This window comes from Euprymna scolopes, chromosome 10, assembly GCF_053919585.1.
Source record: "Euprymna scolopes isolate OS-2025 chromosome 10, ASM5391958v1, whole genome shotgun sequence".
Lineage (NCBI taxonomy): Eukaryota > Metazoa > Mollusca > Cephalopoda > Sepiida > Sepiolidae > Euprymna > Euprymna scolopes.
In genome coordinates, this window is record NC_136491.1 from 61,163,642 (window position 1) to 61,188,901 (window position 25,260).

Genomic DNA, 25,260 nt, shown 5'->3' on the forward strand with positions numbered 1-25,260 from the left:
AAAAAAAGGCATGCATGCAAAAAGCCCGCCAGGGCGAACTGCACCACAGCAAATACAATCAACCAATCTGATTGATCAAAAACAAATACAATGGGAGACATGATGTAATTGTCAAATTTCTAACACACTGCCAAGGAAAGGAGGAAAAAGTAATGTTATTCATTACTTTTTTTTAGAATATGCAGTAATTTAAAACTGCCATTAAGACAGGTAACAAAGGTTGTCCCAAGGGACTTAACTTTAATATAGTTAATTTTTCATTATTGAATTTAAATAAATATGTCTGCCACTGAATTGAATTCATACCATAAATCTAGATCGTCTAGATCAGTTATTAACCACAAGAAAGTTAAATCAAATTACTGCAATACTGATTTTAAGATTCAATAAGATACTTCATTCGAACAATGTTACCCTCACTATTATCAGTGAAAAAAATATTTTTTGTTTTTATTATTAAAGAGGCCATAGCCCTTTTCATAATCAATAGATTTGAGGTGAGACTCAATCACCATATTGTGTATTTTAGCTACTTAGGAAGAAAAGGAATAAAGTAATGAGAAATATTTATATGAGAGAAAAGCAAATTGATTCTCCCACAAATCAGCAAGAACCTATTTTCCCATTTTAAATTATCTCTCTTTATTATTTTTTTAAATTGAGAAGGCTACCTTTTTATCTAGAAATAATAATAAAAAGAACATCAGCAACTCGGAAATTAGCAATAAAACAACACAAAATTTGAATTTTATTGTGACACTTTTTTCACACAATTCGGATAAGTCCACTCCCCCATGGTGTTCTACTGATTAACACCGATGCAACTAAAATGATACCAACTATCACATGAGTCACAGCACACCATGAGCACTGATCCTTCATTAGTGACCAAATAAGCACTGATCTGTCATTAATGACCAAACGGCAAAAGAAGGGGCTCCTTTCTTCTATAAATTCTGCTGGAGCAGACACAGAACCACCCTTCCTCCTACTCAACAATTTAATCAAACACTGTTTAACAATTTTAATAAGTCTTTCCCATGCCGCCTCTTGCCAAGCAGAATAAAGTGGAATGGTAAGGTGGTTAATTGAAGGAGACTTAAAATGTTCTTTAAAGTCATCAGAGATGAATACGCCTGATAATATAATGCCCAAGGCTAAGAATGATTGGCATTGTCAGAATACACATGAGAGTGTACACTGTACACTCATGTGTATTCTGACAATGTTAATCTCCTCCAAAAATTAATTTATATCCGATATACGATTTTCCACAAAAATATATATATTTTTAAGCCCTTTCTGTTTAAAACCCATGACAGGGCTACTTGTGCATCAGACATAAGGAAAAGGGTCTGGATATTGATAGGCATTAGGGCCTGCAAGACCGGAGAAATGACTGTAATGACTAGGTAAATGGCCATCAATTCCAAGGTAGGAAATGATTTTCCCCTTGATGGAAGTCACTTTAGCGTTGGCAAATATCAAGGAACATTTAGCCCCTTGTTTGGCATATAAAGAAAATCCATAGGCATGCATCACAGAAACAAATGATTTCAAAGGGGAGTCCTCCAGGAATACACATCTGAGAAACTCAAAATCCCATAAATTATTTAATTCTTTGGCATGCATTTGCCACAAGGTAAGAAAACTTTCAGGGATCTGCTGATCTCAAGATAAATTGTTTTTCTACAGTTGACTGACTACAATCTTCCCCTGATTAGTAACAGGGAGAAGTAATGACAATCAGCTATATACACTCTAAATCTGTGATGGAATCCCATGATTGGTTTTGACATTATCATCTATAGCTGTGAAAGTAAGTTTAAAAGAATCTTGTTGAGGGGAATATTCATAGGCCAACACCTTTTCATAGGTGTGAAATGGTGATATAATAGAATTATCTTCCAACATTTTAATTTGCAAGTTCGCGCAATTGAAATTGCAGAACTAAAGCTCGAACCCTACTTTTTTTTTTTTTTTTTTTACAAGGTTGCCACCACTTATCAAGGCCCAGAGGCCACTCAAGGATAAGGGTTAATAGGTATACATTAGTCATTGTGATTTTAGCATAGTAAACAGTGGGAATTTTGAAACTTGGATTACTTAGGGGGACGATTCAATTAGAACTTGTTCACATTGGACTTTTTCTTTTTTTTTTCATTGGTATCAACTCATTATCAAGGTCAAAGAGGCAACTCAAGGATAAGGGTTAAAGAGTGTACAGTAGAAATTGGACAATATAATAATCATTAGTAATGAAAATTTGTTAAATTTGATAACTTATATGGAACGGCTCATCAAGAACTTATTTACGTTAGACTTGAAGACAACCATATTGTAGTCAGCCGGAAAGCAGGAAAACGGAAGACAATTCCACAGGCGTGCAGTTCTAATAAAAAAGCTTTGTTCATGGAATCTACGTTTAGGTTTAGGCACAGATAAAGAGTGGGGGAATTATTGATAGTGTTTACAGCTAGACGAGTGTTTCTTGTGAAAGTTTTGCGAGGGGGGACCATAGATTGAAGCTCAGTCGAACACTTTCCATGAAAATAACGATACATCAGAGACAAACTCGCAACATCTCTTCTGTGAGATAGAGGTTGCAAGGAAGAGAAAAGGACATCTCCTACGAGGCTACGAAGTCTATTTTGAACTCTATCAAGGCAGGCCAAGTCCTTTCTAGCAGCTCCTGCCCAGATGTGGCAACAGTATTCCATCCTTGGACGTACCTGGCTCTTATATAGATAGAGAATTGCATCAGCAGTGAGATATCTACTGGATCGATAGAAAGATCCCACCATTTTTCCAGCGGCCTTGGCAACAGATTTGATGTACGTGTTCCATTTAAGATCAGGAGTAATGGTCAATCCCAGAAGCTTGTCAAAACTTGAGGCCTCCTGAAGACGAGAGCCATTCATTTCAATTGATGCCAGATGTGGATCAGAATGTTGATGATGTAAAGAGAGGAGCTTGGTTTTAGATGCATTAAAAGTAACCAGCCACTCCTTTCCCCATTGTACTACATGCTCAAGATCAGAGGAGAGAGAATTGGAGAGAACTTGGTCGTTTACTGTCTTAGATGTACTACCATAAATGGTAGTGTCGTCAGCATAAATGTCTACAAATGATGTAAGGATGTGATTTGGAAGATCATTAATGTAGATCAGGAAAAAAGTTGGGCCCAGGATGGACCCCTGAGGGACACCGGCATTAATACTGTGGGCTTCTGATTTTTGCTCCTCAACTACTACTCTTATGAACCTATCAGAAAGAAATGATTTAATAATTGAGAAGACATTTCCAGCTATACCATAGCTAGAGATCTTATGAAGTAAACCTTTATGCCATACCCTATCAAAGGCCTTAGATATGTCAAGAGCAATTGCCCTTAATCTGTCATGGACATCGCTATAAAAATCGCTATAAAAGGAATCATGGTCACAACTAGTGGTGTCCAAATTATCAACATAAAACTTGTTGGAAAATGTGTAAGAGGCCAAATCAGCCATATATTTTTCAGCATGAAATTTGAGTATAAAACTCAAAATGACTGGCATTAAAGCCAAATATAATAATATTGTATCTAAATACAAATAAATAAATAAATAGTAAATTTATCGTCCACCTTAAGAAAAAAACAAAATCTATTCTTATCTTGAATAGATTTCAAGTGAATCTGTAAAAAAGCCTTATGCAAATTGCCCCCAAAAACATCATTGTTTTTTACCAAAGGCTAGTAATAGGTCTAATAGTTTGAGGTGTTAACTTGCCACCAGAGTAAGCGGCGTCATTGATTGAAGTACCCCCTTGACATTTTAACGAACAGTTGAAAACAGGGTGGATCTTCATTGTTACCCCCAGACCCTCTTTAATAACAGGTCTGTGGGGGATCCAAATGTAATTCTCATATGTTCTGGGTGGAATTGAAAAGGATTCAATTATTCCACAGTCTTCCTATTCTCTGAAAACTTGCAGATAGTCATCATACAGACCCTTCTTATTTAAGAACTCTGTCAACCTCTGCATTATTCGCAGAGAGGGCACATAATTAGACTCTACTTTAGAAAGTTTCTCAGAGTCCCACGGCAGATCAATATAATATTTTCCATCCCTGAGGACGATAGACTCTTTAAAATTATTTATTTTCTCTTCATCACAGGAAGACAACTTATTGTTCTCATCAATTTCAATGGAATCTAGGGAGAAAAACTTCTCAATTTCACACTCAACAGGAGATTCATTAAAGAACGGTTGAAGTGCATCCTCATAAATAACAGTAGGATTCAGCACGGTATCAATCAAATAAGAATTGCATGTAGGAAGAGCATTTAGAACCTTATCAAAGGCCGGTAACTCTTCCTTAACATTTGAATTAAAATTAAAAATTTGGACCCTTCACCGAAAGGAATTATGTACTTGGAAATCTTCCACACAGTACGCCCCAAACATTTGATTAAATGGAGGTTATTTATCTGTTGAATTAGATCCAGACGTATTATTCCATGAATAACAGAGCCATTTAATTCTCCTGGATATCAGACGGATATCCTAGACAAAGATGAAAACGCTCATTAGTCAATTTTGACATGATTTCGTTGAACTTGTCCACATGAAATTTCAGCTTTAGATTGTTTGTAAATAAAGCAGAAAATAGGGATTTTGAAAACCCAATTTAAGCAAGACTTCCTGAAGTTTCAAAGAATTACACCCAATAAGAGTGTTTACTGGCATCTCAATTGTCTCTGATTTAAATTTTTTTCTGGGACTTAATTGGTTTAAAACTGCCTGTGAAAAGAATGACTGCCCGTGTCTAACAGACAGTAGAAGTAGACAGGGTGGCCCTTTAGCCTCATTGAGATTTTAATTACAGGAAAAATACAATTTTCCTGTTACGTTAAAGAATAGGGCACATAACACAAACAGCACAAGGATAAGGAAAACCCTTAATGCCCTTGCAATTAATTTCTGAGTGCCTACCAAGACACCTGGTAGATAATTTTAATTCCTTGACCCTTTGACATTTAGCATAAAAATTTTGATATTTGAGACAGTCCTTAACAAAGTGGTCTGTACCCTTGCATAATTTGCAAATTTTATTAGTTTTGTTGTTATTAGCAAGCGTTTTGAAGGTATTCATACCCGTCTTAACTTTAACGGGTTTGGAGTAAGAAGAAGCTGTTATTTTCTATTTTCTCGCCTTGTGATGCCTAATGAAGCCGCCATTAAAATTTCTAAAATGTCAAAACTATGTGACATTATAGAGGAAAATGAAAGAAAACGTTCATTTGTCCTGTTCATTATTTCTCTACGTACACTGTTTGGGAATTTCACAAACAAAATATGTACTATTACAGCTCCAGGCGTAGAATTCTCTAACAAGAAGTCTGTGCCAAATGACTTATCTATTTCACATAAGTCTAGTTTGACACACACTAGGATAACTCTAAGGTCCTTTAACGAAGTAACACGTTCTGACTGAGAAATAATTTTCTCAAAAATTCTATTTTTCATCAAGGAGGGATTAAGAAATCTCTCCTTTAAACACATCAATGCCTGATCATAATTTTCAGGGCTTATGTCAAGGTTGGAAACAAGGTCAAACGCCTTGCCCAATAATTTAGATTTTAACAGAATCAATCAAATCTCTTAAGAAAGCTGTAAAATTCAAATTTATCCAGTGAGGAGGAACCACTGAATTTAGGGACATTTCAAATCCATTCTCATCGGTAGAGCCATAGGTTGCTTTAAACTAGATTCTCCTAAGTTAGAGTTCAAATCGTGTAGTTTATTTCTCATGTCAGATACAAATTGTGCTAATTCAGCCCGTCTCTTTCTTCAATGGGATATTTTAAAATCAACTCATCGACCAAAACATCTAAATCAGATAACCATTTATTAATCTCTGAATAACTCAAATTGAGAGATGCATTGGAGCGGTTTTATCAAATCAACTAACCACTGATGATGTGACACCTTTTCGCTTTGATTCGGGCTACCATTTCCTTTGTAGCCATCATTAGCGATTCGAAGTGGAGAAATTAATAACGAGTGGAAAAAAAAGAAAGAAATTTTCTTAAAACAGACCGGGGATATGCTATCACAAAATTGTGAGACCCCCTCAGCCAATAAAGAGGAAGAAAAAAATCTTTTAATGTTGAGGAAAAACGATTTTGCTTATTAAAATTCAATCGAGCCAGTTAAAACGGTAGAAGGGGGGGGGGTCTTCGCATAAGTCAAGACAATAAATTTTGCGAACACGCTAGCCCCTTCTCACAAGAAGGAAAGAAAGAACAACGATAAAGAGAAGAGGAAATACAACCGTGTACTAATGGTGCAAGGGAAATAACTGTTTCCTCAAAAATGCAATTCATATTTTTTCTCGACCATGTGTGTCAAACAAAAGACAACATGTGAATCACACAACAGCAGACATCAATACTTTGATAAGGTGTAGTTTTAGCTCACTAGGGGAAAAATATCAAAATATACAGAAAGAGAACGATTATTAGTTCTTATTACTAGCGAAAAGAATTTTTTTTTTTACGATCTAACTTGAAACTGTGAGTTTTAAATTTTGCAATAACTACAAGATCAAAGTGTAGTATCTGTTCTTCAGATGCTGCACTTCAATTTCTTGTTCTCTGTCAGTGGAGGAGAAATCCTTCACGACTGAGACAATTTTTATTTTTGTTCCTTTTCTCCACGTTAAAAAAACGACCCCGGTGTCTAACTCAGTCCCGTGGGGAGGCATTGTAAATAGGAACTACAGATTCAAACTTTTTATTTTTATTTTTTTTACTTAAATCAAATAGTAAGATAAGCGATATTAATTACGAATGAATTTAAATCTTAAAACTTTAACTTTCAAGGTTAAGCATTACGCTTAATTAATTTAACAAGACATTTCTACGGGTGACCGGAAAACTCGTTCATTTTTGCTAGGAAGGAAAATTGGTCCATTATTTAATAAATAGCGATTGGAAACATTTTATCACCATTCTTGAAGGAAATATTGTTTTTAAATGCACCCCCATAATATTTAAAAAAATTACTTTTACTTGTTTCTTGTTAAAAAAAAACAAAAAAACTTGATCACGAAACCATATATTTATTTAAAAGAATACTTTAGTTTTAACACTTTTTGTGTTATTACGGAACAAAACAAAAAAAAAAAAAAAGAAAGAAAATACTTATGTATTTGTCGAAATTTATCTTGCTTCTAGGTAAATTTGACGCGTGAACAAAGCCAGCAAAAAAAAAATAAGAGAATAAAATTAAGAAATGGGGGTAAAGAAGTTAACACAGGTCTTGTTTGAAATGAAAAATAGGTTTTATTTACAGAGAACAGTTGCAAATTGTTTCCCTTTGCCGGCATTAACAAGAAACGCCAAAATAACGAAGACAAAACACGCTCGTAATATTACAGTAACAAAACAAAAAATGCTGGTTCTTCTATATAAAACAATGTATTAACGGAAGGGTCGTTTGTTAACCCGACTACCACAGAAAATATTAAAAGTAAAAGTACTTCCGAAATAAAGCCTTAAATAAAGGAACGTACTCACAAAAATAATGTTCAAAGTTCAAGCACCTTTTAAATTCGTTGAATTAAAGGCTCGCTGCTTGCTCCAAGTCTGTGGAAAGAGTCTGTGAAGCTTGTATCACTTCTTTGAATATGAGTTTCTTTCCCTGAAAACACTCTCTCCGTAGCAGTGCCCAATAGAAATTGAAAGGAGAACCGCCTCGTTGCATCTACTGTGTTGTACAGTCCTTCTCCTTGGAGGGAAAGGCTTTAGGATTCATGCTCAGCTGATGGGATGCACGTCCTCCTGCCTAGCTGGCAAATTCGAAAAGGAAGCCTCTTCTCTTGGACCTCAGCACAACGGAGCTAGCAGGGTTTTATTCAAAATCGTGGTAGTTTCGTACAAAAAAAAGGATACGAAACCCAATCCAATAAAACAATATATATAAATATAAATCATGAACCAGCATAAAAATATAAGTATATACACAGGGGGGGGGGTATACAATTGTTGGTGTAAAAACAGAAAAAATTCCAACATTCTCCCCCAACAGGAAATGGCAGTCAACCTACAGATGGATGACACCTGTAAAATTTACAATACGAAAATTTTCACAATACCACACGATGTACGGTTGAGACATGTTCAGATAAAAAAAAAAATCAAAACAACAATGACGACTAGCTCGGTCTAATACCACAAAAAATCATGTTCATTATCAGACCTCCTCCTCCTGCGTCTTTGTCTTCCACATCTAACATCTTGGTCCGTAGGTTGATCGACAGGGGTAACTGCTTCATTAGCGTTCTCATTAGGAGGATTAGCTGCCCGGTGAGAATGAGTCAAGCTCAACTCCAGAGGGTACAGGTGCTTTAGCGAATGGCTATGAATTCCACCATCTGACCTCCTCAATTTAACAGATCTAACATTTTCATCATCTCCTCCCACGAGTTCCAATACCCTACCCAAGTACCAATAAGGCCGAGATTTAGCAGGATTCTTCACCAGAACAACGTCATCAACCTGAATAATATTATGAAAGTTATTCTGGTACAAGTCCTTACTCTGTTTGCGCAAACTGAGTAGGTATTCTTGGTGCCAGACTCTGCGGAAATCCTTCAATAGTAGGTCCCGCGAATCCAATGCTTCCACAAGGCTCGTTCTTGCAGGGGGTTCACCCATGAACACATCTTTGTCTGTTCTAAGGAAGACCTCACCATTATAATTTGGGCAAATGAAACTATTGGGCGTAATGACTTCCAAACCAGAATCACCTGAACATCTATATGTGAGAGGTCTAGAATTTACAGCATTTTGTATATCAGACATCTCAGTTAACAAATCGAAGTAATCGACTCTACCCCAACCTATAGACTTGTATAGTCACAGTTTAACAGTCTTGATCAATCTCTCCCAGACACTGCCAAACCAGGGGGAATACATGGGTATCGTCAAATGTTTAATGTTATACTTTCCCAATCGATCGGAGAACTCATCGGAGGTATACATCTTCTCAAACAGACTACTACCTGCTACAAAGGATCTAGCATTGTCCGAATACAAATGCATAGGAATACCATAAATGTTGACAAACCTAATCATAGCTGACACAAACAAATGAGTACTCATATCATCGATGAGTTCCAGGTGGACAGCTCGAACACTTAAGCATGTAAACAACAGGAGGTAGACCTTCTTATCTCCACTCTCGGTCCGTATCCATAAATGACCTGTAAAATCCACTCCTGTATGCAGGAAAGGTCGAATCAAATTAACCCTATGTTTAGGCAAATTTGTCACCTTGGGGTATCTAAAGGAAATAGAGTTATATTTCCGACACAAACTACACGAGGAAATTGCAGTTTTAACTGCTTGCCTTGCCCTGGGCACCCAGAAACCAGACAAACGGAATTTGTTAAGTGTGGCAGCAATACCAGGATGTTTACAGTCTGAATGACTGTTTAAGATTATAAGGTATGTAAGGTGTGAATTTCTTGGCAGCAGTATAGGGTACAAATCCTCATAATCATAAAACTCGGTTTTACCCATCCTTCCTCGGGTTCTAATCAAACCCTCAGCATCTATAAACAAGTTTAGATCCGCAACTAAATGAGGCACCTGTTTGCCTTGCGGATTCAACAAAAACTGCTTTTCCTCAGAGAAAAACTGCGACTGCACATGCTTGAACAAATATAACTTAGCACACAGTGCAGGGTCCCTATCACGCTTCTTCAACCGATTTACAAATCTAAACAAATAAGTAGCCACCCTCATTAGTTTAGCGAGCGAAGAATATCTCTCCAAACCAATTAAGCCTCCTTCTTCAGGGGCTGGCCCCACCTTTTGAATGGCATTAAACAGAACAACCATGCGGTTGTCAGCACTCAAACAATTCAGCTCACTAATGGGCCAATTAACACAGTCATCTGCCAACCAGACAGGTCCATAAAGCCAGAATCCGAGCTGGGTCTTAAATTTCTTCAGAGCAATACCTCTCGTGATCAAGTCAGCAGGGTTATCCGATGTGGGGACGTATCTAAATCTAATGTCCACAAGATATTTTTCTCTTATCACACCCACATTCTGCTTAATATCTTTTAACCTGTTTTTTACAAACTGTTTTTTAGTCTTGAGGGTATCGGACAACACCCAAGACAAAACAATCTGTGCATCAACCGCTACAGAGATGTCTGAGAACACCATACCCGGATAAGATTCTAGTAAGCTAGGGAGGCACTTTAGAGCCAAATAAACCGACAACAACTCCAAGGTCGGCAAAGTTCTACTTGCTAAAGGAGCTACCTTTGACTTGGCAAATATCAAATTCTGAGAGGACCCCTGCACCATATAAGCTGCAAACCCATAGGCCTTCTGAGAGGCATCACAGAACATCATCAGTTGAACAGGAGCCGAACTATCCACCACATATCTAGGAAATTCCAGAGAGTTCAGTTGCGTAAGGTCTTCAAATAAAATATTCCATGCAGACAGATATTCAGCCGGAATCTGGGCATCCCAACCCAACTTCAATTTCCACAGCTCTCGTAAGAGCAGTCTCCCCTTAATTGTAATTGTGAGACAAAGCAACAAAGGATCAAAAACACTAGAGTTTTGTGAAAGTATCTCTCGCTTAGTACTTGCACCAGTACGGAGGGCACTGCAGGAAACGCTAATCTTATCGGCACTAGGATCATATAATACCCTAGTACCTTCTCGAAACAAGAATTGTGAACTACCAAACTCCCATCTTTTTCCATTTGAGATCTCAACAGCTCATTATTAGAGTTGCAGGACCTTAGTAGAAAATTACCTTCTAACATTATTTTGCCAGCTTCCTGGTAAAGGGACAACAATTCATCAGGGCTATTATGAGTTTTAACTAAGTTGTCCACATAGAAATGACTGCTAAGCATCTTTATACAGGCATTCTCTTCATACTTGCTTAAGTGATGTTTAAGCACATAATTTAAAATGAAAGGACTGGCAACAAATCCAAAGATAAGTGTATTGTATCGAAAGCAAACTAACTCCTGACCTAACTTCAAGAAGAAACAGAATTTATTTTTATCCGAGTCCTTCTTTAGCCTGATCATAAGAAAGGCTTTCCTGACGTCAGCGAGTAACACGTACCTATCTGTCCTAAATTTAAGCAACAGGTCCAACATATCAGTGAACAGATTTATGCCAGGGTAGGCCACTTCATTAAGAGAAGGACAGCCACCCATCTTGAGAGAGCAATTAAACACAGGCCGTATTTTAGTGGTACTTTGACAGTCATTCTTAAACACAGGCCTATGCGGGATCCAAATATAATTTTTATACTGTGCTGGCTCAATATGGCACCTTTCAATGAAGCCTTCCTTCTCTTGTTCAAGAAAAACTTTACAGTAGTCCTCATAGAGCTGTTTCTTTGTCAGATCCGCGACTACTTGGTCGAGGACTCCCAATGCCACATTATAGTTAGAAGGGACAGATTTGATCTTGTCCTCTTCCCAAGGAAGCTCCATGTAATAAGTATCATTCTCATAAACTATGGAGTCACGGAAAGCATTAATTTTGGACTTATCAAAGCTGCTTAGGATTGTCATCCTTTAACCCCAATGATTCTAAACTGAATGAACATCATGTCCAGCTTCCGCTCCACACTCGACTCTTCAAATGTCTGACAAGGATCCAGATAGTCAGCCTTGGGATTCATTACAAAATTAACATGTGTAACAGGACATGCAGAATACTGGGAGATAATGCTTTGATAACTGTTCACTTGCATGCAGTCACGAGCAGCAGAGCTCGTCTCCAAGAGCTGAAAATGTTCAACATTTCCAAAGGGGATAATGCCCTGAGGGACCTCCCATGCATATCCATTCAAGAACTTGATTAATTTCATTGAGTGCAAGTACTGCAACAGGTCCACACCAATCAACCCATGAACGTGAATCATATCATTCCTGACACTCGAAAAATCCACAGTTAACTTAACAGACTTCTGAGAGAAATTCCTGACTGCTGATCCAGGAACAGTGAATTTCATGTCTATATCATTATCTATCAAGAAGGGTATCTCACGGGTACCCTCAGATAGTACCACGGACAGACCAACCTCTCTCATACTCTTACGGACAGAACCAAGAAAGGTATTGACATCATACACTTTTGAATCGTTTATTCCTTCCTTGTATCCCATTCAGTTTAACAACCCACTCAACAGGTAGGATCGCTGACTCCCAGTGTCCAACAAACAATTAAAGCATTGCTCCTTACCTCTTTTAATGACCCTAATACTCATGATGGGTAGGAGGAGATCCTGATGCTGGTCTCTACTTTGATAACACACATTGGATTCAGCTTTCTTAATCACTGGGCAAAGGGCACCAGAGTGACTTCTACTATTACAGTGCCAACATTGGAAGACAAGACTATCAGTCTTGCCAGGACAACGGGAAGTAGGGTGTATGCGACTGGTACACAAAGTGCATAAATTAGCTGTTTTGCAGCGTGCAAGTCTCTCCTCCAAGGAAACATATTTTCTACAAAGGAAAGAAATATGCTCATTGGTCATACAAAAATTGCATTTGTATCGAACCACCTTTGACTCAACCTTGAAATTTTCCAAGGTTGTAGGTTTTCTATTAAGGGGATCCTTTTTGAGGGTCTTGCCTACAGCTCGCCCACCATAGGAATAATTGGGCTTCTTATGCTTTTCAAGCGCATGGCTACTGGCTGCCCGTGGCTTAGTTAAGAGGAAAGTCCGAATAATGCTATTATAGGATGCAAAAATTTGTCCCAGAGATGGATAATTCGATCCTGCAGTACGAATCATTTCCCTTCTCAACACTCCAGGCAACTTGGCAAAGATCACATGACTCATCACCCTGTGGCCGGAACTACCCTCCTCCAAACAATCTATATTAAACGAATTCTTCAATTCGAGAAGATCCGCCTTCATCTTTGTCAAAAAATGCTTGACTGAAAAAAAGTCCTCAGACAACATGGGTCTTGAGCCAAAAATCTGCTCCAAAATTGCATCTACAATACACTCCCGATCCAAAAACTCCTCAGTCAGGAGGTCCAACACAACCTGATAGTTCTCCTCAGAAATGGTTAAGTGTTCCACGATTTGGAAAGCATAACCAGAGAGATGGTTCTTTAGAATTTGGAGCCGTAAGCTCTTAGACGCTACGTTCATAACACAGTTTTCAAACTGGGATAAGAAGTTCTTGAACGCAAATTTATCCGCATCCAAGGAACTGGCGTCAAAGGTTGGATAATTTAACTTGGGCGCCAAAGTATGGTGAATAGGTGCCCTTTCAATATTGCTAGCACTCACTGGCGGGTTGACAGAAAGCTTGTCAAACCTGCTAGCCAAACTGAAGAGATTCATTCTGATACCCGCGGCAAACTCAACCTCAACACTATAGTCCATAGAAACGACAGACTCGTCCCCATCTTCCTCCAAGTGGCGGTCGCAAATCTGTTCACTTAACAGATTTACCGACGCCAGCCAATCCTCTATTATGGCTCTCTCGGATTGAAAATAATCCCTGGACAAACTTTCTCCCCTTGACTTTAATAAGTCTAAGGCAGTCACAATTCTGCCTTTGTAAGAACTTCGTTTCTTAACAAGGAAAGATGAAGATGAATCGACCGACATCGTGAGGTTTACAATAATTAGATAGACCAACAAAATTTAAAAATACAAAAGTTTAAAATAAATTCACGTTCGCCTCTTTTTCTTTCAACTTCCCCTGAGCTATGTTCATGTACCGTTCATTCTCCTTTAGGATCCTCCGACCACTCCGTCGTATCAGTTAAGATAAAAACAAAATGTAAGAAGCCATCAGACGTACCCCTCCACCGTACTGTATACCGATACTCTATGGCTGACTGGGATAGCTTCCGTACATTCATATCTGATTTACCTCTGCACTCCATGTTTAAAAAGGAAGTGTCCTCTATAGTATCAGATCTGACCGAATGGTTAATTGTAGGCATAGACCAATTCATACCATCTAAAAAATTCCAACAAAAACCTAACAGCCAGCCATGGTTCTCCCCAGAATGTGCTGCTGCTATCGCGCACAGAAATCACTTTTTCCATAACTACCAACGTAATAGATGCACTGAGACTAAAGCTGCTTTCAGGACTGCCAGCAACCACTGTAAAAGAGTAATAAAAAATGCAAGAGAGCTATATGCCCAGTCTGTTAAATCCAAGGTAGCTGATCAGCGGCTTGGTTCCCACCAGTTTTGGCAAATAACAAATAGGATCCTGAACAGAAGTGTGCGTTCTATCCCAACCATTATCAATGGACCAGAGGTTATCTCGTCAGCGTCAGACAAGGCCAAACTATTTGCAAAGAACTTTGCAGATAATTCTACCCTATGCGACGAAGGCCATCAACTCCCCATATTTCCTCCTATAACACAGAACAAGCTAGGTAACATACAAATATCCGTGCATGAGGTCGCCAAGCTAATAAAAAACCTAGATTCCAGTAAAGCAACTGGCCCTGATGGCATCCCAATTATAGTGTTAAAAAAGCTTCAACCAGAACTTGCTCCCATACTTTAAGCGCTGCCTTAAGGAGAAGTGCTTTCCGACCCCCTGGAAGACCTCATCAGTTTGCCCTGTATTTAAGAATTCAGGTGATAAGTCATCTCCCTCTCAATACAGACCAATAAGTCTTCTCTGTGTTATGAGTAAGTTACTGGAATCAATATTAAATAGAGAAATAGTCAACCACCTCAGCAGGAATAACCTTCTTAGTGCCAACAATATGGTTTCCGCTCTGCAAGATCTACCGCAGATGTGCTGACAGTTATATCCCACAGGATTAGTGAATCTCTTGACAAAGGCTTCCTTTCTAGGGCAATTGCTCTTGACATATCAAAGGCCTTTGACAAAGTATGGCATAAGGGTCTACTTCACAAGATTTCCAGCTACGGTATAACTGGAAATGTTTTCTCAATCATTAAATCATTTCTCTCCGATAGGCTCATAAGAGTAGTGGTAGATGGACAAAAATCGGAGGCCTGCAATATAAATGCTGGAGTCCCTCAGGGGTCAATCCTGGGCCCAACTCTCTTCCTGATCTACATCAATGACCTCCCTAAACACATACTTAAATCATTCGTTGACATCTATGCTGATGACACGACCATCTACGGCAACACATCAAAGGCTGTAAATGACAAAGTTCTCTCTGATTCTCTCTCCTCTGATCTCGAGCGCGTGGTTCAGTGGGGGAAGATGTGGCTAGTTACCTTTAATGCATCTAAAACCAAACTCCTATCCTTACATCATCAACGCTCTGATCCCCAGCTGGCATCAATTGTAATGGATGGCTCTCGTCTGGGTGAGGCCCCGTGTTTTGACAAGCTTCTGGGTTTGACCTTTACTCCTGATCTGAAATGGAACACGTACATCAAGTCTGTTGCCAAGGTCGCAGGAAAGATGGTGGGATCCTTCTACCGCTCCAGAAGATATCTCACTACTGATGCAATTCTCTATCTATATAAAAGCCAAGTACGGCCAAGGATGGAATACTGTTGCCATATCTGGGCAGGAGCTGCCAAAAACAGCCTATCATGCCTTGACAGAGTACAAAATAGACTTCGTGGTTTAGTGGGGGATGCCCTTTTCTCTACCCTGCAACCCCTCTCCCACAGAAGAAACGTTGCGAGCCTATCCTTGTTTTATCGTTATTTTCATGGCAGGTGCTCGTCTGAACTCCAATCCCTGGTCCCCCCTCGCCGAACTTTCACGAAAAACACCCGTCTAGCTGAATCCACTGTGAAAAATTTCCCCCACTCTATATCTGTGCCTAAATCAAAACGCGGATTTCATGAGCAAAGCTTCTTTCTTAGAACTGCACGCCTGTGGAACTCTGTTCCGTCTGCCTGCTTTCCTCCGGACTACAACTTGGATGTCTTCAAGTCTAATGTTAACAAATTCCTAATGAACCGCCCCCCTAATTAAACACTTCATAAAATCTCACTAACGTGATGTACTTGCAATAACCCTTATCCCTGAGTGGCTTCCGGGCCTTGATAAGTGGCGATCACTGTGTAAAAAAAAAAAAAAAAAAAAAAAAAAGGGAAATACAAAAAAACACTCTCTTTCTAATTCAAACAAGACCACAGAAAGGAGAGTAGTTCAAAGAAAGGCTAAAAGGGTAAGGGAGGTAGCGTCAGCGTTAAGTAGCAGGCTTGTGAAAACAGGCCAATTTAACCCTGGTTAAAATAACGGCAGGACAGAAATCTAACTACTGTCTCTAAAAGGAGGGAAAAGGAGGCACGTGTACGCGTTCATACGGCGCTATGGGGTAAAAGTCAATTTGCAAAATGTCGAAATTTATCTTGCTTCCAGATAAATTCGACACGTGAACAAAGCCAGCAAAAAAAAAAATAAGAGAATAAAATTAAAAAAGAAATGGGGGTAAAGAAGTTAACACAGGTCTTGTTTGAAATGAAAAATAGGTTTTATTTACAGAAAACAGTTGCAAATTGTTTCCTTTTGCCGGCATTAACAAGAAACGCCAAAATAACGAAGACAAAACACGCTCGTAATATTACAGTAACAAAACAAAAAATGCTGGTTTTTCTATATAAAACAATGTATTAACGGAAGGGTCGTTTGTTAACCCGACTACCACAGAAAATATTAAAAGTAAAAGTACTTTCGAAATAAAGCCTTAAATAAAGGAACGTACTCACAAAAATAATGTTCAAAGTTCAAGCACCTTTTAAATTTGTTGAATTAAAGGCTCGCTGCTTGCTCCAAGTCTGTGGAAAGAGTCTGTGAAGTTTGTATCACTTCTTTGAATATGAGTTTCTTTCCCTGAAAAACTCTCTCCATAGCAGTGCCCAATAGAAGTTGAAAGGAGAACAAAATTTCTGACACTGCTACCGCCTCGTTGCATCTACTGTGTCGTACAATCCTTCTCCTTGGAGGGAAAGGCTTTAGGATTCACGCTCAGCTGATGGGATACATGTCCTCCTGCCTAGCTGGCGAATTCGAAAAGGAAGCCTCTTCTCTTGGACCTCAGCACAACGGAGCTAGCAGGGTTTTATTCAAAATCGTGATAGTTTCGTACAAAAAAAAAGGATACGAAACCCAATCCAATAAAACAATATATATAAATATAAATCATGAACCAGCATAAAAAATATAAGTATATACACAGGGGGAGGGGGCAGTATACAATTGTTGGTGTAAAAACAGAAAAAATTCCAACATATTATCAAAGAAAGAAAATATTGTAAGGAATTATTTCTCACATCCCAATTTACTCCTGGCAGAGGCAAAAGAATCCACAAATACAAAAGCCATACCTTATAAGCTAAAAATTTATTCAAATGTAAGAGCAATGAAAGTCTATTGGTTCTGGTATTGTCCATTTGCAAAACGGTGGCCTGTTTTGCTTCCGTATGCATGGAGCCATTAGTATAAATTCCTATTGTCAGAATGTTAGTTCGTTGTTCCTCAAAAGGATCCATGAATGTTCATGGTGGACTCAGCCAGAATATTGGAATAATTAGGCATAATGTGAGTCACTTCAGACTCTAGATGAATTGAGATAAGATCCAATATTTGGTAAATAAACACGAAGAACTGTTCTTGAATGTCATCCTTAATTTGGATGGCTTTAGCAGTATAAGGTTGTCTCTGCTTGTAGAGATGTGGTTCCTTGTTCATCAACTGTTTGGTGATACAACATGAAGGAATTGTCGTGGCTTCCTCCAGTGAAGGAGTCGCTGGGTTTTTGAGTCCATCCACTTGCCAAGTTCCTATGTGGACTGAAAGTAAAAGCATGATACAAAAAGCGTGCTAAGCAAATCACCTGACACATATGGGGTATAGAAGTGGGTTTATCAGGTTTGTGTTTTTAACGTGTAACTATCTGATTCCATAGAAATAAATAAGACAGACATTATATTTTAAGGGTAAGAAAAACAGCTTTATTTATAAGGGTGGGAGGTGCGCGAGCCTTTTCTAGTCTCACACAAAAACATGCATTCACATTTCAAGCTATATTACTTGTCATATACATACGCGCACACAAACATACACGCCCACATCCACACACGTACATATATTCACGTTCGCGTACATACACTCACGTTCACGTGTATACTCACACACGTGCACACGTACGCACACAAGGACAATGTCACTTCCCGTTTCAAAGGAAATCCACACATGCACAAAAGACCACCGGAAACAAGTATAAAAGAAAGAGCAATAAGCGGCTTCTTCCTTTTAGGACCAGCTTTTGAGCTGTACGGTCTACGCACCGACAGCATGCCTTTTCGGCATGTGCGCGCACGTGCGTACCTCACACCACTTGCTAGTATGTGGGACAAAAAGCTATCAGACCATACGTACACTTTATACGCTTTCTATTTCCATAACCTAGATGGACTTTCTCACTCTATCTCCCCTTCGTTTTGGTCGATCAACACAGACATGTGCGCGCCTCTCTACTGAGCTTAACCCTCTCTTTCTACAGGCCGGCTTGCCACTTCGCGTTTCTCTATTGCATTCCCCTTTCCTTCCATGCGCATAGTTGTCAACGGCCGAATGAACATGTGTACACCCAAGACTTTCATTTCTCAACAGAAAATAAACGACATGTTTATTTTATTCCAGCATTTGAGTTCTTTGTTTCCTTCATTCAATTCGCTTCATTATTTTTTCTTGTGGCGAGCCAGGGTATTTATATCCTGGTCCGCAACAGAGGTATGTAGAGAGAGTTCGTTTTAGTGGCAGAAGAGGATGTTTGTGAATGTGTGAGAGAAAGGTCAGCGTGGAGAGAAATCAACAAAAGAGAATGTTCATTAGGTTGTACTTATCAGTTTAGGTTATACTTATTGGTTTAGGTGTAAACCAGGCAACGGTAGTAAAGGGGGGGTGCTCGGTCCATAACGTGGGAGCAGAGTTGGTTTTAATTCACTGCAGTGTCTTCTTTTTTCTGGTTTATGTGTGAATTAGGCAGCATTTAGTCATTGAAGGCCTTCAGACCATAACGTGGGAGCAGTACGTCTTTTTAACTTTCGTAACCTACAAGTTCCTTATTTTTTTATTTACTGAACAGGTTGTTTATATATGTCTCTCTGGGATTCATCAAAATTTTGACTTTCATCCCTTTTGGGGAGTTCCTCCGACAGTGGTGGAAGTCGACCATCCTTTTTCCCTTTTCTTCTCTCCCCCCCAAAAAAAACAAAAAGGTTGCCAGAAACAAAACTTCCTTTTTCCAATCGGAAGTCTTGCGTTTTCTGGTGCGGAACAGGCTCCTCTTCTCCCCTCTCTGACAGTGGGTGTCCACCTCCGGTTCGCAGCCAACTCTCACTAATCCCCACACACATCATCACCCGAAATAGCAGAGCTATTCCAAGAACGTTAAAGATAGTGGTGGATAGTACAGTGTCTTTAGCTTTCTACTCTTATAGCCTATCTATGTTTATATTTGTATTTTTTTTATTTTTTTTATTTTTCATTTATTTTTTTAACAGTTCTAGGTACAAAATAGCTGTGTGAGAATGGCAAATTTGTTGACACATTTATTGTTCTTGAACAGAATCGTTTCAATATTAGTTTTAAAATGCTAGGTTTTATGAGTTTTGCTCTAAGTTTCTATAACTTGATTGAAGGATTCCAATATTATGGATTTTTTTATTCTTATATTTCTCACACATAATAGATGTGGTCTTTGTGCTTTGCAAAGCGAACACATCTACCTGAGCGTGTGATGGTAGGTTTACGTATTGAGTCTTCTATGTTCTATATTTGAGCTGACATGCCTTCTGATGTATTGTCATTTGTTGTCATTCGTTCAGTATCTTCATTATCAGTATTTTTGCCATTGTTGACACTATTGAATTTAACTGGTTTCAGTCTTTGCTGAAACTGTCTGCTCCTCTCCAGATGGCATTTCTATTTGGAAATACTTGTTTTGTCTTTGGATGACCCTATGTACATATCTAGCTGGAGATGTGTATACACCATCATATATTTTTGGGGCTCCTTCGACAGTGGTGGAAGTCAACCGTCCTTTTTCTCTTTTCTTCTCTCCAAAAAAAAACAAAAAGTGCGCCAAAAGCAAAACTTCCTTTTTCCAACCGGAAATCCCGCGTTTTCTGGTGTGTACCAGACGCCTCTTCTCCACTCTCTGACCGTGGGTGTCCACCTCCAGTTCACAGCCAACTCTCACTAATCCCCACACACATTCAAAATTAATCAATGACAACCAACCACTAAACTGCGTGGGCGGCCAAACAAAACAAGAAAGATGGCGACTGTATATGGAATTTCTCACACACTGCCAAGGAGAGGGGAAAAAAGTAATGGATAATCATTACTTTTTCCCAATAAAAGTTAATTAATAAAATGGTTGGATAAAGGACAAATAGCAAGTTAATCCAACAAACATAAGTCTTAACTCAGACAAATTTACAATTTCAATGTTTTACTTCAGTTAAATTTCTTTTCTTTAATATGTTGATTTGTTGACAATTCAAATTGAGATTCAATAATTACAATTTTAATTCAGTTAAACTTTCTTAATATTAATATATGTGTGCCACTGTCTGTTATCAATTTTCAGTTTAAACTTCAAAATTCTCATGCATCCAGACATTAGCTAATTTTCACCATATAGAATAACCTGCGGAGCTTCCTCCTTACAATTAGAACAAAGCCACTCCCCTAATAGCTCCAATAGCAATGGCGAAAGATTCATTAACTGAAAGTACTTCTTTTAAACTTCTTGGCCTAATGTTCACAGGAAACATGAGTTGGAACAATTACATTGAGAGCATTGCCAGGACCGCTGCGAGGAAGATATGCTCTCTCTAGAAAGCTACGAACACCCGAAAGCATCCTGTACCTCTATAAGGCCACTATTCGCCCATGTATGGAGTATTGTTGTCATATTTGAGCTGGTGCATCTGCTACTAATCTCTCACTCCTAGACAAGGTCCAAAAGAGAGTCTCCAACCTGATAGGTCCTGAACTGTCATCTAAGCTTCAGCCTCTGTCCCACCGATGAAATGTTGCATCCTTCGGCCTTTTCTACAAGTATGCTCTGACGAACTGCAAGCACTTATACCCCCATGACATAAATACCCTCGACAAACCCGACAAGCAGCTAAATCCCACCCCTACACAGTAGAGATCCCTAGATGTAAAAGAGTTTTCTACTCCGGTAGTTTCTTCCCAAAAACCGCTAGACTTTGGAATTCCCTTCCGGGTTCCTACTCCCCCAACTTTATTGATATGCAGAAGTTCAAATTTAACGTGAACTGACAACTTGCTGCCCAACTCCCCACATAGTATCCCAGTAGCTCATGTCCCTGATAGTATACCAAAGCGCCAATTTGCCTTGTTTGCGGTGAAAATGTAATTAAAAAAAAAAAAGGGTACCTTGCTGATTTACTCCTACGCAGCTGAAATGGTACCAGCTGTCACAGGAATCGCAACACACCATTGGTAATGTTCCATCATTAGGAACTGAACAGATTGGACAGAAAAAGGGACCTCCTGCTTCTATAAACTCGGTTGATACAATATCATCATTACCCTTAATTTCTAAGAGCACAAAATTTTTTAAGGAATGGACCTGTTCACACTCATCCTTAAGAACGAGCGTGGAACGAACATTATTGTCACTTCCAGTAATTAATTTAATTATTTTACCACGATTCCAAAATTGTCTGGTTTTGTTGGGAGACTTCATAAGTACTATCTCTCCAACAGATAACTTGGGGGCACAATTGCTCCCAATTCTGGCATCAACTTCTCTTAATGACAAGAGGTAATCATTATGCCAGATACGATTGAATTTTTCAACAAATTTATTCCTCATTTCGAGGGAATGTAACAAGGCTGTCCTATTTGGGGGGTCAGGATATAATTCAGCATCATAATTATTAATAAGCAAACGAGGTTGATAGCCTGTTTGAAGAAAATGATTTGGAGTTAAAATACTAAAGCCTCTGTTTAGAGGGGTCTGTCATTTATTGCCTTTTGCATATCAGAAAGTGCAGTCAGAAATTCAAAATAATCCAACTTTCTTCTGCCCAGTAATTTTCATTGTTTGACAGTTTTAATTAGTCTCTCCCAGGCTCCCCCTTGCCAGGCAGAGTAAAGAGGAATTGTTCGATGGATGATGTGAACGGATTTAAATTGTTCCTTTAGCTCATCCGATTCGAGCACGCTCAATAACAATATTCTGGACGCAACAAAAGATTTCGCATTATCGGAATACACGTGTAGGGATACCAAATAAATTGGTAAACCTAACAAAGACTAGCATGAAAGAGCAGGTTCTCTTGTTCGGCAATAATTCTAAGTAAATTGCATACAAACTCATGCATGTAAAGAGCAATATGTACATTTTAACTTCTACCCCTCTAACTTTTATGGAAAATTAACCAGTGAAATCCACACTGACTTGTTTAAATGGGCAAACAAAGTTCACCCTATGAGCAGGCAAGAACAAAGTTCACCCTATGAGCAGGCAATAGAGACTCAGCAGGTGCCTTACAAGGCAGAGAATTTATTCTCTTACATACAATGCAAGTACATAAAAAGGCTTTTACGGCTTGTCTCCCCCAAGGGATCCAAACCTCAGACAGCCTTAACTTACTGAGAGTTGAATTAACCCCCATGTGACAACAGTTAAGATGAACTTCCTTAATTGCCAGTTTTGTTAAATAATGATTTTTTCCCAACAAAAGGGGAAATTTGACCTAAAAGGGAAGAATATCAGAATTTTGTATCCTACCACTGGTTCTAATTAATCCATCTTTATCAAGGAATAATCCTAAGGCAGTTACCCTAGGTGGAGGCATCTTATCGGAAGGTTGTTTCAAATAACCTAGTTCATGTGAGAAGGCTTCTATTTGCATGTTAGCAAATAGCAATAATTTGGCCCTATTAAAATTGTAGCAGTACAGTGATGTAATAAATCATAAAATTTCAACACTTTTTCTGAGACGCTGATTGCCTTAGTTAAGCTGCAATACCTTGTAATATCCAACGGGAAGGTATTTTCAGAATGATGTGCCTCATAACAGTATAAACATGATACAATTTTTTTATTAATTTCATTTAGACAAGGTAAGGGTGAGATTGGCCAATCAATGCCATCTCTATTGAGCCATTCCGGGCCATACATCCAGAAATTGAATGACTGGGAAAATTTAGAAGCGTTGATACCCCTAATTAGAAGATCTGCCGGATTTTATGACGAAGAAACATGCTTTAATTTCCATAGAACGCCAAATTTAATATTAATATCTTCTGAAAATTTTTGATGTCGGTGATTCTGTTTTCAATGAATATATTTTTCTTGGATCCTTTACCGTTCAGGACCCACTAGAGAGCAACCTGGGAATCAGACATCAGGAAAAAATTATCAATGTTAAGGGGGTCCCAGAGCACCCAAAATCTGAGGGGCTACCTTAAGGGCTAAAAACATAGCCAATAGTTCCAAAGTGGGAAGTGACTTCTCTTTAATTAGGGCCACTCTGGTCTTTGTGAACAACAGAGAACAATTCGCTCTCTGTTTCGCATACAGGGTGAATCCGTACGCCTTTTTGATGCATCACAGAAACAAATAAATTCGAAAGAATCATTTTCTGACAATACACGCCTGGGAAATTCAAACTTCCCAAAGTCGTTTAAATTCTTGGCATGAGTTTGCCACAGGTTGATGAGCTCTTCGGGTATCCACTCATCCCATGACAACTTTCTTTTCCAAATCGGGCTGACAATGATCTTCCCCTGTATTGTGACGGGGAGAAGCATAGATAAGGGGTCATACACTCCTGATATTTGCGAAAGAATCCCCCGTTTCGTATTGACCTCAGGGTCCCCTAAAGTGGGAGAAAGTTTGAACATGTCTCCAATAGGATCATATAGGTATCTCAATACCTTTTCAAAGGCTGGGAAGAGAGATGAAATAGTTTCATCCTCCAACATTTTATCTTGTATCTTAGAACAGTTAGAATTGCAGAATCGCAAATCGAAGCCTGCCTCTGACAGCCTACTACAAACATTATTATAAATAGTAAGTAGGGACTCTCCATCACAACTGGTGGTGACAAGATTATCCACATAAAAATTGTTGGAAATAGCATGTGATGCTGCATCCTTTGCATATTTTTCTGCATGCAATTTCAAAATGAAGTTCAGAATGAAAGGGCTAGCATTGAACCCAAATATAATTGTGGTTTGTACCTGTAAGTACATAATTTGTCACCCTTTTTAAGGAAAAGCAGAAATCTGTTTTTATCCTCTTCCGATTTAAGGTGAATTTGTAAAAAGGCCTTCCTTATATCACCTAGAAGGACATATTTGTTTTTCCTGAACCCCAGCAATAAATCCAATAATTTAGCAGTTAAGTTCACGCTCATGTGGGCAGTGTCATTAATTGACATCCCCTCTTGACGTTTCAGGGAGCAGTTAAATACGGGACAAATTTTTGTCGTCACTCCAGTTCCCTCCTTAATAACGGGTCTATGTGGAACCCAAATATAATCTTCATAATTCCCAGGCGGGACAAAAAACTGCTCCACTATTCCACATTCCTCATAATCCTCAAACACTTGGAGGTACTCATTATGCATTCCCTTCCTTTCTAAGGACTCTGCCACTCTCTTCATTACCTTTAAGGAAGGAACAGTTACTTTTTACCTGTGGGATCCTATCATGATGCCATGGTAAGTTTACATAATATTTCTCCCATACGATTAAGTCTTTAAACTCTTCTAGCTTCTCCTTGTCGACAGCCGATAACTTAACCCCTTCATTGATCCCTAATGAGTCGAGAGTGAGCAACGTCTCTACCCCTCGTTTAACTGCGAATTCGGAGAAGAAAGGCTCCAATCCGTTCTCATAAGAGAGTGTCAGATTTAGAACAGAATTGATTGAATAGCTGTTGCATTGAGGAAGGGATTTCACAACACTATTAAAGGGAAGCGACTCTACCTTATTCAAATCTTTATTCAAAAAATGTTGGCTCTCGTCAAATGGAATTATGTAATCACCGTGTTTTAATGCATTGCCATTAAGACACTCAACTAATCTGAGATTATTTAATTTACTCAGAAGGTCCAAACTAATAATCCCTTTAATGGGAGTTCCGTTTAAATTCTTATAACCGGGACAGAGCCGGGATCCTTCTTAAGACAAGTTATTGACAACTTTATCAAAATTATCAACTTCGAA

The 25,260-nt window shown here is 38.7% G+C and overlaps 3 protein-coding genes across 3 annotated transcripts; all 3 read right to left on the minus strand.

Annotated features, from left to right (window-relative positions):
• Window positions 1-8,216: 8,216 nt before the first annotated feature.
• Window positions 8,217-8,855, minus strand: LOC145286465 (uncharacterized). Its single transcript, XM_080135374.1, has one exon. It carries the CDS (start codon window positions 8,853-8,855, stop codon window positions 8,217-8,219), a length of 639 nt encoding a protein of 212 aa, XP_079991500.1.
• A 54-nt stretch (window positions 8,856-8,909) lies between these two features.
• Window positions 8,910-10,418, minus strand: LOC145286467 (uncharacterized). The gene has a single exon (XM_080135375.1). The coding sequence runs from the start codon at window positions 10,416-10,418 to the stop codon at window positions 8,910-8,912; it is 1,509 nt and encodes a 502-aa protein (XP_079991501.1).
• Window positions 10,419-10,552: 134 nt separating this feature from the next.
• Window positions 10,553-11,614, minus strand: LOC145286468 (uncharacterized). Its single transcript, XM_080135376.1, has one exon. The coding sequence runs from the start codon at window positions 11,612-11,614 to the stop codon at window positions 10,553-10,555; it is 1,062 nt and encodes a 353-aa protein (XP_079991502.1).
• Window positions 11,615-25,260: the final 13,646 nt, after the last annotated feature.